The sequence below is a fragment of the Aspergillus sydowii genome, assembly GCF_001890705.1.
Source record: "Aspergillus sydowii CBS 593.65 unplaced genomic scaffold ASPSYscaffold_1, whole genome shotgun sequence".
NCBI lineage: Eukaryota > Fungi > Ascomycota > Eurotiomycetes > Eurotiales > Aspergillaceae > Aspergillus > Aspergillus sydowii.
In genome coordinates, this window is record NW_024467859.1 from 5,236,590 (window position 1) to 5,249,258 (window position 12,669).

Sequence of the window (12,669 nt, forward strand, 5' to 3'; positions counted from 1 at the left end):
AGTCGCGTCTCATGGGTAATTTAAAAGGCACTGCTCATCCAGCCTGCTCTGTCTGATTTTTCCCCTTCGCATCCCTCACTTCCTCTACTATCAGTATCAGTAACCAGAACAAGACCTATTATATCTATAATGCAATTCCTCACTGTCCTCACTGCTATTGGCTTAGCCTCTGTTACTGTTGCCTCGGTGAGTCCATCTGCCCCTGCTCCAAGTAGTAGTGATCCAATTACTAACTATAGTCTATAGCCCCCTCCCTGGGCTGGTATTCCTGGCGCGCACCATACCCTCAGTACTACTACTAGCTCCAGCGCCACTCCTAGCTCCAGCACTATTCCCAGCTCCAGCGCCACTCCCAGCTCCAGTGCTGCTCCAAGCTCCAGTGCTACTCCAAGCCCCAGCCACTCCTGCAAGTACCCTTCGGGCTTCCCTCTGCCCTCTGAGGCTCCCTTTGATGTCCCGCCTCCCTGGCAATCTGGCTGCCCTGGTGAGGGCAACGGCCGCTAAAAGGCTGAACCTGGTTAGATGAATGTATATTTCAGCGGAAAGTGTCCCTGGATGATATAGACCAGCGGGATATACATAGATATTGCTAGAAATGTATTTTTCGGGTTGTGCTGTGCACGATGCCGAGTTTTAGAATATCTTGAAAAAAAAGTAAATACATCTTCCCACAGGTAGCAGAAAGTAAAGATCAGGCTTAGAACTCGGGCCATCGGTCCAGATTGAAAAATGACAGGCCTGACTGGAAAAACAAGTCCCCCTCGGGCCATAATAATGGGTCAAAAGTGTGCTCCTGTACAAGATCATACCAGGACTGATTATGATCCGGCATATTAGGCGGTGATGATGGGATCTTTGATGATGATGATGACTCCTGTTGTGGAATTTCCGCTGCTGTTCCATTAGACACGTCTGCCAACGCGTATTCCACTAGCTCTGGATACTCTTCGGGTAGCCAACGGTGGGCAACTATTCTAAGGAGACGAATTGCTCGAAGTGCCCAGACCCAAGCAATACCCATTTGCTTGAGAGACTGGATAACATGACGGAAATAAATCTTTGCTTTCGCCTTTGTTGCGGAGTCTGGCAGAGTCAAGTTGACGAGATGGATTATGCCGGCTGTCAGGGCTGGGTGGATTATGGATATAGTAGCCGTTCTCTATTGTGGAAGGGCGGTCAATTATCCGTTTTCGGGTAATGTAAGGGGATCAACACTTACTAAAGAGTAATATTTTTCAATTTCCTTCAATATCAACGTCAGAGTCTCGGCAGACCTCGTGCATTCGGAGAGGCTCTGGGGAGCAGTTTCGGGCCTTGCAGGGGTGCCTTGTACAGAGAGAAACGGACGGTGAATGAGAATATTGAGGCTATGGTAATGGATACTAGACAAGTTAGTTTGGATGCGAAAGTGCATGGGGCGGCCAAACGCGTACTGAAAGTAGTAGATATGCACAGCCACTGGGGTACCCGAGGCAAAAGAGGGCAGTCGGATGATACTTGGAATTTTGTCATAGAAGGCAGATAATGCAATAGCAGCTTTAAGAGCAGGGGCGATTTTGTCGTGAGGCTTGGATTTAGGGTCCACTGAGTATCTATGCCGGCATCAGTGATCACTTTTCAGAAGCAATATCTGAATATACTCGCGGGTGCGGAAACTTACATTTCGTCCATGGGCCCACTAGCCAGTCGAAGCATATCACAGGTGTAGCGGAAATTGGTTATTGAATAGCCCATAGGTATATTGGAACCTGGATCTAATGCCAGCGACCCCTGAAAGCTCTTATATTCAACCTTTGGTAGTACTTGAGGCAACGGAGTATGAATATCCCGGTCGTTGCATGCGCTTGGACGACCTAATGCAGTGCTGTAAAACCTATCTCCCACCTATTAGCATACTGCAGGTAAAAAGGAATATTGAGGATAGCGGCTCACTTCTCAATCATGTAACAACCCCACCAAGCGATTGATCTGATTTCCGCCTCTTCTGCTGTGATGCGTCCGGATTCGACCCACCGATGAGGGTCGGTGTGAAGGCCTAGTGTATAGGCCATCCTCACGGCAATGCCTTGCTCCAATCAGTGCCAGATAGCTCCGTCCCCGTAAGATTGACTTACCAATATATGTCCATCCTGCTGGTTCACAATCCAATGACAACTCCGCAACTGAGATCAGCGCAGCGGCAATCACAGTTGGGACCCGCGGCGCTTCAATCTCCTCAAAGATCAATTGCTTTGCCTTTGAAGAGAATGATGTACCCGCAGTGCTTGGATCGTACGTGCCATATCCATCTGACCTGTTAGGATAACGAGCAGCCACCGCTAGCATCGCGTATAGCAAAACAGGTGTGCAATATTCATTGTCTCGTGCGGTATAGCTCCGATTCCATGCGCCTTCATGGACAAGGTATTGCCATGAATTCTGCCATGTCCAAAACACACTCAACAGTGCCTCTCGATCGGCCTGACATATTTCAACGTCCCCAATGCCCGGTCGCTGCCTACGGTCCGCAGGAAATTTGAGCAGATGATAGTGACATCTCTCATCTGTTTGCTCATCAACCATGGCGAGGCTGCTGCGGGAGTCGAAATACCGCAGTTCCCGGCCTTCTCCCAAGCTTAGTCTACCGGCGAGGTCAGTTAGCTCTCGGACCGAATCTGGACCTGCTGCAGCGTTGGCCAGGGGGCAAGCCTCCTGGCTAGCTGGGATAGAGTCATGGGCCGGTATCGATTTCGATGAAGCTTTATCGTCCTGCATTCCATACTTTGCTACTTGCCGCTCGAGGTTGTCAATACGAGAGAGCAGGGATTGAATATAGCGCTTGCTCGGCGGTCTAACAGGCTAGTCATTGGTCTCATACATTTGATACATTCTCTATCGATGACCGACTTACTTGCGCTTCTCTTCAGAATGTTGATATTCGCAAGTCTTCTGTAATGTGGCGCATCTCGAACAACATGGTTTAACTCCATCGCACTAAAAGGAGAGCGAAGATCAGCGTGCGCCATCGCTCTCGCCCACACTGTGAACCCTACCTTGACCCGCCTTTTTCGGCACGCCTGGCATGCTACAGAAACACGCTGGCGAGAACTCATATTGCCATTCGCGGAAATCCAATAACAAAGAGAAATCTGAAATCATAGATTGACGTTCTAATGCAGGAGGCAAGGATTGGATTACAAATTCTGGGCCCTCTGTTGATTGGCTCCGTAGCGCCACCATGACATCCAGTCTGGATAATGCTCTTCCGCACTTGTGGCCACCAAATGTCTACTTCTCAGTGTACCCTCTCAACGGTCCATCCTGCACTTCCATCGCGTCGCTTCTCGCGATCCTCAAAGAATGGCTTGAACACTTCCGAAATGATCTTATCCGCATCAAATTTCGGATGATATTCGCTCTCCCCGGGACTGACCACTCGTCCCGTAATCAGCGGCATGCCGACCAGAATGTTAGATTTCTCGGGCAAATCCTGCGCGAACAGCCGACTAATTGTCTGAGATGCTGCTTTGACGGTCGACAACGAGGCGAGGACTGGTACCGGTTCCTTATCTAGAACCCCACCAGTGACAAGCAATAACGGCCATTCCCCCTCTGCAATCCGGTCGACGTTCGCATTGCCGTCGGCAAACCATTGACCGGCAACCAGAGTCCCCACTGCCGAGACGGAAAAGTCTTGCACCAGCTCGTCGACAGTCAATTCAGTGACACGAGACACAGCGACTCGGGCAGCATTGTAGCTCAGAACGTCCAACTTGCCTCCGAGCTCTTGAGAACACCAGTCAAGCGTAGCCTTTAAAGTTGCTGGGTCGCTGGCGTCGGCGGCGCGGTAGACGACCTTGCCACCCTTGCCGTTCTGCGCGTGGCGCACCTCTTCGGCAATGGCTGAAAGGTTCTTTTCGGAACGGGATACGAGGGCGATATTCCATCCCAGGCTTGCTAGCCATACTGCTAGGGACTTGGACATGAGGGATCCAACGCCCACAATGGCGATATTGCGGTTCTGGCTGACGGTCATTTTGTTGTCGACTTTTCCGTATGAGGGGTTGTGAATTGTTTAGTTTTGTTTATCGCGCTGTGTAGGAAAGTTGGCGGGCTCAACTGAGGGAGGTGGTGGAATTGTGGTTGTTGCTGAAGTGCAGGCATGGTATTCAGATATATATTTATGTGCATCTTCGTGTGGAGTCTTCCACACATGTTGAATCAGTGTCTCCATTTATGTTTAGTCAGGACATCATGATTGCTTTCTAACCTTCGTATCATAGTTAGTAATTGTTCGTTGATAAATAGTAGCGAGCGCGGAAGGCATTATCCGCATTCTTTTCTGTTCTATCTTGGAAAAATCTGGTGCGGGTAATGCCCTTCCGCGCTACCTGGTAATCAAGCATTAAGGTACCAAAGCAATGATTTCTAATTTTTTAGGAACGGATGTCTAATAAGCGGAGCCATTTCTATGTATAAATCGCCTTCCCCTGCGGCAGTCAGTCGGAGCTATAATAGGAGTCCTGCCACTACTTATTGTGTTGCTCATCCACAACTCGCCATTATGCCCTTTCTACATGTTGTCCTTTTCACATTCAAACCTGAAATCAGTCCTACTACTCAACGAGAAGTATGTAATGTCGGCTGTCATTGCTCTCGTGACAACAGCTAACAATTGCGTTTTCAAGGTTCTACAGGAATTCCTGTGCCTTCCACAAAAATGCAAGGACTCCTCTCATAATTCATATATAAGAAGTATACGTGGCGGAGTAGAATGTGGTGCAGGATCGTCAAGTGTAAGTCACATTTATCTAATGGTCTTTTCTCATTTAAAGCTCTCCTGCATTCGCTAATTAATCTGAGTAGGACTACACTTACGTTTTCATTGTTGAGTTCAATTCCATGCAGGAGCGCGAGTACTATAAAACTGCAGACCCCGTTCATCTCGATTTTGCATCCCGTATTATGCCCATGGTGGCCTCTTTCAGGATGTCGATTTTTGAAGAATGTAATTTCCAGGATTAGCAAGATTGTACACAGCACAAAGACCAGAACAGTCATTACTAGAGAAAAAGAGATGTATGCGCTTCATTACCAAGTTGATATCTCACTTGTGGTTCATCAAAAGAAATGTATTCAAAATATCATTAACTAATACCACGATTTAGGAATGTCACCTAGTAGGGGATATGTACTTGACCTGTAGTCCTTGAGTGAGCCTTTCTGGACACAGCCTGCGTAGGGCAAGATTGAAACAGATATTGGGACCCAGACACAACAATTTAACCCTAACCATAATCTCCTTGGGGTGTTTAAGATGAACTCTTAAAACTAGTCATTTGCATTTATTCTATTTAGATAGTTTATGCAAGACCCAGATCAAGTAGGCGATTGCCGAACTCTATCAGATAGTAATCACCATACACTAACCCGTGGTTACAATATCGCCGCCGTGCATGCTGGTTATTATTCGCGGTGCCATTCTTGAGAATAGACTCGAAGATAGATCCGGGAATACTGTCCCCAACAGTAATGCTCTTGCCATCAGTCACGAATCGAGCGGTCTCTTCGGCTAGACAGAGATCAATAGTGTCCTGGACAATCTCGAGCGCAGCGTTGAGAAATCTCCTCGCCAGAGCATCCTGCCCAAGACCGAGAAGACTCTGAAATATAATCAACATCCCATTAGCCGCAATAACACCCGCAGACGAGTCTCGCAGTGGCTCTTCCGGGTTCACCGGGGCATCAAAGTCCCACAGAGGAACATGGCGACCCTTCGTCGTCGTCGTCCTTGTCTTAGGAAACAGATCCTGAGACTCGTCCGCGTCAATCTCAACACAGCCCGGTGCTGTGGCTAGTCTGTATAGAAAATACTCCGCGCAGCCGCAAGCAGCGTCGAGGAATATCGTCTCCTTGGTCCACGTGTACACCTGCGCATAACCCAGGATCGCCCACGCTTGGCCCCGCGACCAGGTCGAGTTGTTGTCGTACCCCTGTGCTGTCCAGCGCCATTTCAAATGACCCGTTGCAGGATTTATATTTGCGACATGGCATGTCGAGTAAATTTGCCCCTGGTACCCAAATTTAGGGACAGAGATGCCCTGTTCGAGACGGAGATGTGTTTGCAGCAGAGTGCGAGCATGAGCCGTCGCCAGATCCGCAAGGTTTCCATCTCCTGAATGCGCCGACGCGTAGTAAAGTAGATCCAGGTTGCATAGGCTGTCGATGATCACGAGCACGTTCTCCGTCTGGTCTGTAACCGTGATCTCTTTCTTCACTAGGCAGTCCCAGCTTCTGATTGTCCCAGCCGTGGAAACGTACCGTGTTGCGAGGCTTCGAGCTGCTTGGATGATTGAGCGCAGACTTTGCTCGTTCCCCAGTATCTCCCAGTCTCGCTTCAACGCTGGCATCACTATGAATCCGATGTCGTGCGTGTCTGTTCGGAAGGCCATGCTGTGCAGGGATTTTGACCATCGTTTACTCAGGACGCGGAGTTGGGAACGGACGTCGTGCAGCTTAGGTCTGAAGAGACTGGATTCAATAAGGGATCGATGGGGATACTTGGTGGTCCTCTCTAGCAGGGCGTACAGAGACCCAGGAAAGAACCCGCATGTCCAGAATTCCGGGTCGCGGAACTCATATCGTCCTGCGTTGGGACCGGTCTGGGGGACTGTTTCTGGGTATCCTAGTGGTACTCCGTCCGGCTTGGTGAATATGCTGGAGTCGGTCAACGACGAGGAGGCCGTCCGGAAGATCTTTGCGATGATATTCTCGTCGAATAGCTCAGCGATATTGGCTATAAGAGACGTTTCTAGCGTTACTTCGGCATCTGTTGGTCCATCAGACAGAGACGTAATGCTTTCTGCCTTTCTCTTCTTGCGGGTTGGAGATAGATCGTTCGGAGAGGAGGATGTGCTGGGGGTCTGCGAGGGCGAGAAAGCAGCCATGCTGGCCCTAGATAGCTTGGTTCGATATAGAGAAGTAGGAAATGGTTGGATATTACCAATTGAGCCGAAGGAATGAAGCCCAGGTGCTTTCCCTCTCCTGGTGAAGATCGATGGCTGGGAGGAAACACTAGAAAAGCAATAGTGCTTATGCTATGGCCGTGTCCGGTTATATTTCCATATGCTACAACCCAATTCTGCATTAGAAAGCAGGCAAGGCTCATCCAGACATGGCGTTGACAATACTCCGTTCTCCGAATGGATTCCCCCGGCACTCCGTCGATTTCCACCACTTACCGTGAAGATATTCCAAGGCGCTCTGTCCACTCGGCCACCATTACTCCGTTGACCGATGGCGTCAAGGAAGCTCTATCGCCAGTATCTCTATTCCAACAGTGGCTGACACTACGTGCTAGATGCGTTATTCCACGGATTGAGATTTGAAACTGGGCTTTCGCCAACATGCCTCCCTTACCAGGCTTCTCAGACAACCCATTCGAGTCACGGTCGGACCTCGTCCGAGCCGCAAACGCTATTATCGGTGCACTGGAGCCGTACAAGAGCAAGGGCAAAGCGAGGATCAAAATCCCGGTCGCGACAGCAGCAGGATTCGAAGAAACCGCAGCGCAACTGGAGGGGTTCGCTCGTCCGTTATGGGTAGTCCCGTTCCTCCTGAATGACGGTGTCGATGGTAATGTCAACCTGGCATCATGGGTTCACGGTCTACAGACAGGGACGGATCCAAACTCACGGGAATATTGGGGGGACCTTACAGACTTTGACCAGAGGATGGTTGAGATGGAGTCCATTGCTGTTGCGCTCCTGGCTGCCCCTGATGCTTTCCTCGGACCCATGTCAGCGTCTGCGAGACGGAATCTAAGTACCTGGTTGCGGCAGATAAATGATCATAAAATGCCCCGGAATAACTGGCTCTGGTTTCGAGTATTTGTCAATCTTGCACTGATAAAGACCCTTGGGATACTTCGGGATGAGCTCCAAGGGCAGATCAACGCCGACCTCAACACGCTAGATACATTCCAGATCGGCGACGGATGGTCCAGTGATGGTGTCTGGGGTGACGAGCGGAAACAGGCTGATTATTACTCTGGAAGCTTCGCCATCCAGTTTGCGCAATTGCTTTATGTCCGTTTCAACGGCGATGAGGATCATGCCAGGGCAGAGCAATATCGTCGCTCAGCTAGACAGTTTGGGTCAGTCTTCTGGCGGTACTTTGACGCCAATGGTATTCCCAAATATAGAGCCCCAGGTTGATCTCAAGTGATAACTGTTTTGCAGGTGCTGCTATTCCTTTCGGCCGGAGCATGACCTATCGCTTCGCTTTTGCTGCCTTTTGGTCTGCAGCAGCTTGTGCGGACGTTCAATTGCCAGAACCGTTGAGAAACATTGGCTCCGTTAAAGGGATGCTCCTACGACATCTACGCTGGTGGTCAAAGTGTCCTGATATCTTCAACGTGGACGGCACGATGAATATCGGCTTCACCTACCCGAACATGTACCTAGCCGAGAACTACAACTCCCCACAGTCAGTGTACTGGTGCTTAAAGTCATTTACTGTCCTGATGCTACCGGAAGACCATCACTTTTGGCAAGCACCGGAGCTCCTACATCCGTCCCTTGTTGATCCCACGACTACTACTCTTCCACGAGTGCAGGCTGTCTGGCCGCCGCGACATATCCTTTGCAATACCACGGAGCATCACTTTTTCCTGTCATCAGGCCAAATGACGAGGAAATCGCACAAAGCCCGCGAGGCTAAATATGGGAAGTTTGCGTACTCTGCATTTGGATTCAGTGTACCATGCGGACCTCTCCTGGAGCAGATCGCACCGGATAGCACTCTAAGTGTAAGCCATGATGACGGCGAGACATGGAAGGTCAGATCGGAACCATTCGGTGAGAGGATTGTCGATATTAAAATATCCGGCCGGAATACAAGGGTGATTCCTGCTATTTCTAGCGTATGGTGCCCGTGGAAGTACATCGATCTGGCCATTACGACGGTACTGATCCCGCTGGTGGAAGAATGTCCAGGATGGCACATCAGGGTACACAGAATTAAGAGTAAGCGTGCACCAGAGCAATTTCAATGGAAGAGGATTGAACTGGTGGATGCCGGGTTTGCATTGGACGCGGAATCCTGCTCTGCTGGACTCATTCCGCAGGTTCAGTCAGTGTCTGGTGAGGTGCAAGGATACTGCGTGAACAGATCTGAGTGTCTAGTCAAGTCTCATGCCGGGGTGAGTGGCATTGTGGATTTTGCAGGGCAATCTGGTATCTCGGACCAAAGTATCAAGACGGATGTCCAAACCAGGGGTTTCGTGATGAGGGCAGACCCAAACACCAACATTATTGCTTCCAGGACCTTCATTCCGTGCATACGTAATAACATTGCTGTCGTTGAACAAGAGCAGGCCGACAATATGGACGTTGAATACTGGCTGGTATCTGGGATCTTTGCGGTATCAGCGAGTGCCGGCTTGGGGCAGGATGCTATTGACAGCATGTGGCTGAATAGACCACAGCCATCTATTAGAATAATGGACGATGATGTGGACATTACTTTTGAATGAATTCATTTTGGCCTTCTATACATCTGGTGACCATGTAGAACTGTACACCATGTGAAAACGCCGAGTGCTCTGGCCATCACGACCAAGTTTACAATGCAGATAACAAGATCGGTTGAATTCAGGCCTACCACTTTCCTATGGCTGTATTAGGTCGGTCTAGTTCAACCGAGATTGTTTAGTCGGACGGAGGAGATCGTCCGCATCCCGCAGCAAATACTCCGACCCCAGCGAGCATCACGAAGCTACCCAGAACCCCGCACTCCGCGTTAGGGTCCTGGGGTGCGCGGGTGGTGTGGTCCAATCAAAGCTATACTTCGATATATATGGGGAAGGACTGTATATAAGGATGGGGAGGATATGCGACAGCATCTCCGTTCTGGGTTCTGTCATCGCCCACCTACCATTTACCACTGTCGCGCCTCACAACAATGGCAGAACAACTTGCTAAAGGCAAGACCAGTTTGGAACAGCCGTCGGCAGTCGATGTTCAAAATAATCCGGCAACTTTCGAGAATTTGACTGCCAGCGACAGCGAGAAAGATCCTGCTGCCCCCAGCTCGGCCAACAAGCCTAAACCACGATCGCTGTGGGTAGCCTGGCTTTATCTCTTCGATTGGTATCCAAGTCACTACTCGAAGCAGGAGAAAAAGCTTCTCTTCAAGTTGGACTGTGTCCTTTTGCCGCTTTGCTGTCTTGCGTGTACGTTGAACCCAGATAATACGTGATGTCCAGCGCTGACGTCCCCAGATTTCATCAAATGGCTTGACCAGGTGAATATCAACAATGCCTATTCATCAGGCATGAAAGAGGACCTGAATCTCTACGGTAACCAGTATGTACATGCCCAGGCCGACGCAGCTGCTCGAACGCCACTGAAATCTCTAGGTACTCGCTCTTCGGAACCTTCTACAACATCGGCTACCTGTTATTCGAAATCCCGTCCATGATGGTCATGTCGCGGCCCAAATTCGCCCGCTATTTCCTCCCCACAATGGAAGTTTGCTGGTCGATTATAACCTTCGCCCAGTGTCGTTTACGAAACTACCAGGACATCTACGGCCTGCGCTTTCTGCTAGGTGTCCTGGAGACGCCCGTCTCGTCGGGGACCATGTATATCCTCTCGTCATGGTACCGCGGCGACGAGCTGTTCAAGCGCGCTGGTGTGTGGTTCGTCTCTAGCAATCTCGGCTCGTTCATGGGTGGCTATCTGCAGGCCGCAGCACATGAAACACTCGATGGCGTCCACGGCATGGCCGGATGGAGATGGCTGTTCATCATCGATGGATGCATCAGCTTACCAATTGCGCTGGGCAGTTTCTTCTTCTTCCCTGGGCTGCCGTCTGGGCCCAAGGTGTGGTGGCTGACTGAGGCCGATCACAAGCTGTGTGTCTCGAGGATGCGCAGTGAGGGTGTCCGTGAGAGCAGGAAGATTGGCAAGCGTATGCTCAAGCGTGTTTTTACGCATTGGCATTTCTACGTTGCCGTCCTTACTTATATCTTGTGAGTTGCATCCATACGGTACCACCGGTTTCGCTATGCTAACTACTTAGCTTCCAATGCACCTCCTACGTCGCGGGCCAGATGATCCTGTGGCTGAAAGACCAGGCAGATACCCATGGAACATGGACAGTCTCTCAGATAAACATGATCCCAACTGGAGTACAAGCCGTCTCCGTTTTCGCAGGTATCCTGGCGACATCTCTTGTGATGGTATACCCATTTTGGGCCATCATGTCCGTCGTCGCCTCGGTTTTACTATTTGGAAATGTCTGCCTTCTGGTCTGGGATATTCCAACTGGTCTAAAATGTGCGTTTCGTCTGTTTGTCTAGTCTAAACCATCTCTCTTGCTAACTCGGGCGCAGTCACTGCCTATTATCTGCTCGGATTCACGTCCTGCGTCACCCCGATCCTCTTCCCGTGGGTGAACATGGTCATGAAAGATGATTCTGAGGCGAGGGCTTTTACGTCTGGTGCAATGGTATTTCCATCTTCATACTACCTGGTAGGGCAATATTGCTAATATAGTGGTAGATGACTTTTGGTTGGGTGTTCTTCAGCTTCTATCCCATCACGGTATTCCCGGTCGTGGAAGGTAGGTTATCCAATCTCATTACCTCCATTTTTCCAGGCTAATAATGAGGATCACAGCGCCCAAGTGGAGGAAAGGATATACCGTCAATACGGTCTTCGTGGTCTGCTGGTGGTCTCTCTTCATGCTCGGTCAGTTTCTCTGGAGACGGGACGTCAAGTCCGGAAAGTACTCCAGTGGCGAGTATGCCATTAAAGACGAAAGTCAGGAGGACAAGGATGATAAGGCCGTTGGTTTGGAGCATGTGGAGTTCTCGGAGAAGGATGTGAAGACTTGATCCTGTCCCACCCCTCGTTAACGTGTGTATTTGAGTATCTGATCGGGTTAGTGGCCTGGGTTCTGCCCAGAATTTGGATAAATTGTCTCCATAGTAAGATATTTACTTAGTGGCAGGAGGAGGATGCTCCATTAGTGCGCATGGAGCAACCCGCTTACCAAGGCTATATATTCATCTCGCAGCTCCGATATGGCCCGGCGATGCTGCCATAAGTAGCAGTATATCCGTGCTCTTGTCCTCTACATCTAAGATGCAAACTTCACTATCCGTGCCTCTTTATTACCCCTATATGCGGCCCAGAATAGAGCCATAGAGCCGAACACCTATTAGGGTTATAAAATATAAGGTTCATCCCAAGCTAGAGAATCTCTTATATAATATCGATACCTCAACCCAGCTCTCTGATATCATTTCAATAATCAGAATTGTCCCAAGGGAGATCCTAAACATACTGATAAACAATCTGAAACTTTCACTCGAATCTTCCAATGCTCGCAAGGTTGTTGATCAGGATGAAGAAGTCCGAAAGCCGGTAGATGGCCTTAAAGGACTTATCCAAAACTGTAATCAATCGCACGTGCTGGAAGCGACCGAAAGGCTGCGCACCTATGTTCAAATTGGTGAATTCAAGGACAGGTTCAAGGGAGAGAATGTCGATCGTTTTGTATCGATCCGTTCGGAGGGTTATTCTTGCTTTGGTGTCTGACTTGCAGCGCACGAAATTCCCTTTTCTTGGGATGCCAGGGAAAGTATTACTCTGTATGTCATCTAATACCCTACTTTCCCTT

The 12,669-nt window shown here is 49.6% G+C and overlaps 7 protein-coding genes across 7 annotated transcripts; 4 read left to right on the forward strand and 3 right to left on the reverse strand.

Moving 5' to 3' along the window:
- Nucleotides 1-129: 129 nt before the first annotated feature.
- Nucleotides 130-504, forward strand: ASPSYDRAFT_27234 (uncharacterized protein; the record flags this gene model as incomplete). The annotated part of the gene is made up of 2 exons (XM_040844377.1): nt 130-186; nt 247-504. 2 exons carry the CDS (start codon nt 130-132, stop codon nt 502-504), a joined length of 315 nt encoding a protein of 104 aa, XP_040709094.1.
- Nucleotides 253-3,105, reverse strand: ASPSYDRAFT_40104 (uncharacterized protein). Its single transcript, XM_040846016.1, has 8 exons — nt 3,033-3,105; nt 2,891-2,973; nt 2,115-2,830; nt 1,933-2,065; nt 1,661-1,873; nt 1,434-1,592; nt 1,220-1,382; nt 253-1,159 (listed from the first exon to the last, which is right to left on the reverse strand). The coding sequence occupies exons 1-8, from the start codon at nt 3,090-3,092 to the stop codon at nt 698-700; spliced, it is 1,989 nt and encodes a 662-aa protein (XP_040709095.1). The 5' UTR covers nt 3,093-3,105; the 3' UTR covers nt 253-697.
- Nucleotides 3,106-3,140: 35 nt separating this feature from the next.
- Nucleotides 3,141-4,302, reverse strand: ASPSYDRAFT_40106 (uncharacterized protein). Its single transcript, XM_040846017.1, has one exon. It carries the CDS (start codon nt 4,013-4,015, stop codon nt 3,275-3,277), a length of 741 nt encoding a protein of 246 aa, XP_040709096.1. The 5' UTR covers nt 4,016-4,302; the 3' UTR covers nt 3,141-3,274.
- Nucleotides 4,303-4,543: 241 nt separating this feature from the next.
- On the forward strand, nt 4,544-5,072 carry ASPSYDRAFT_194379 (Dabb family protein; the record flags this gene model as incomplete). The annotated part of the gene is made up of 3 exons (XM_040843690.1): nt 4,544-4,618; nt 4,677-4,775; nt 4,846-5,072. The coding sequence occupies 3 exons, from the start codon at nt 4,544-4,546 to the stop codon at nt 5,002-5,004; spliced, it is 333 nt and encodes a 110-aa protein (XP_040709097.1). The 3' UTR covers nt 5,005-5,072.
- A 270-nt stretch (nt 5,073-5,342) lies between these two features.
- On the reverse strand, nt 5,343-7,036 carry ASPSYDRAFT_194380 (uncharacterized protein; the record flags this gene model as incomplete). The annotated part of the gene is made up of 1 exon (XM_040843691.1): nt 5,343-7,036. Exon 1 carries the CDS (start codon nt 6,924-6,926, stop codon nt 5,343-5,345), a length of 1,584 nt encoding a protein of 527 aa, XP_040709098.1. The 5' UTR covers nt 6,927-7,036.
- Nucleotides 7,037-7,279: 243 nt separating this feature from the next.
- Nucleotides 7,280-9,526, forward strand: ASPSYDRAFT_128522 (DUF2264 domain-containing protein). The gene is made up of 2 exons (XM_040840500.1): nt 7,280-8,166; nt 8,220-9,526. The coding sequence occupies exons 1-2, from the start codon at nt 7,386-7,388 to the stop codon at nt 9,512-9,514; spliced, it is 2,076 nt and encodes a 691-aa protein (XP_040709099.1). The 5' UTR covers nt 7,280-7,385; the 3' UTR covers nt 9,515-9,526.
- A 341-nt stretch (nt 9,527-9,867) lies between these two features.
- Nucleotides 9,868-12,068, forward strand: ASPSYDRAFT_169650 (uncharacterized protein). Its single transcript, XM_040843405.1, has 7 exons — nt 9,868-10,213; nt 10,262-10,346; nt 10,400-11,014; nt 11,065-11,321; nt 11,378-11,493; nt 11,547-11,607; nt 11,664-12,068. The coding sequence occupies exons 1-7, from the start codon at nt 9,943-9,945 to the stop codon at nt 11,879-11,881; spliced, it is 1,623 nt and encodes a 540-aa protein (XP_040709100.1). The 5' UTR covers nt 9,868-9,942; the 3' UTR covers nt 11,882-12,068.
- The last annotated feature ends 601 nt before the right edge of the window (nt 12,069-12,669 follow it).

Bases quoted from the DNA above. Each gene is read 5' to 3' on its own strand.
- ASPSYDRAFT_40104 (XM_040846016.1), bottom strand. From the start codon at position 3,092: ATGAGTTCTCGCCAGCGTGTTTCTGTAGCATGCCAGGCGTGCCGAAAA. The intron at 1,874-1,932 runs GTGAGCCGCTAT...GGTGGGAGATAG, and splicing joins GGTTGTTACATGATTGAGAA to GTTTTACAGCACTGCATTAG. The intron at 1,160-1,219 runs GTAAGTGTTGAT...CTTCCACAATAG, and splicing joins TTGAAAAATATTACTCTTTA to AGAACGGCTACTATATCCAT.
- ASPSYDRAFT_40106 (XM_040846017.1), bottom strand. From the start codon at position 4,015: ATGACCGTCAGCCAGAACCGCAATATCGCCATTGTGGGCGTTGGATCC.
- ASPSYDRAFT_128522 (XM_040840500.1), top strand. From the start codon at position 7,386: ATGCCTCCCTTACCAGGCTTCTCAGACAACCCATTCGAGTCACGGTCG. The intron at 8,167-8,219 runs GTATTCCCAAAT...ACTGTTTTGCAG, and splicing joins GCGGTACTTTGACGCCAATG to GTGCTGCTATTCCTTTCGGC.
- ASPSYDRAFT_169650 (XM_040843405.1), top strand. From the start codon at position 9,943: ATGGCAGAACAACTTGCTAAAGGCAAGACCAGTTTGGAACAGCCGTCG. The intron at 10,214-10,261 runs GTACGTTGAACC...TGACGTCCCCAG, and splicing joins GCCGCTTTGCTGTCTTGCGT to ATTTCATCAAATGGCTTGAC. The intron at 11,322-11,377 runs GTGCGTTTCGTC...ACTCGGGCGCAG, and splicing joins TATTCCAACTGGTCTAAAAT to TCACTGCCTATTATCTGCTC.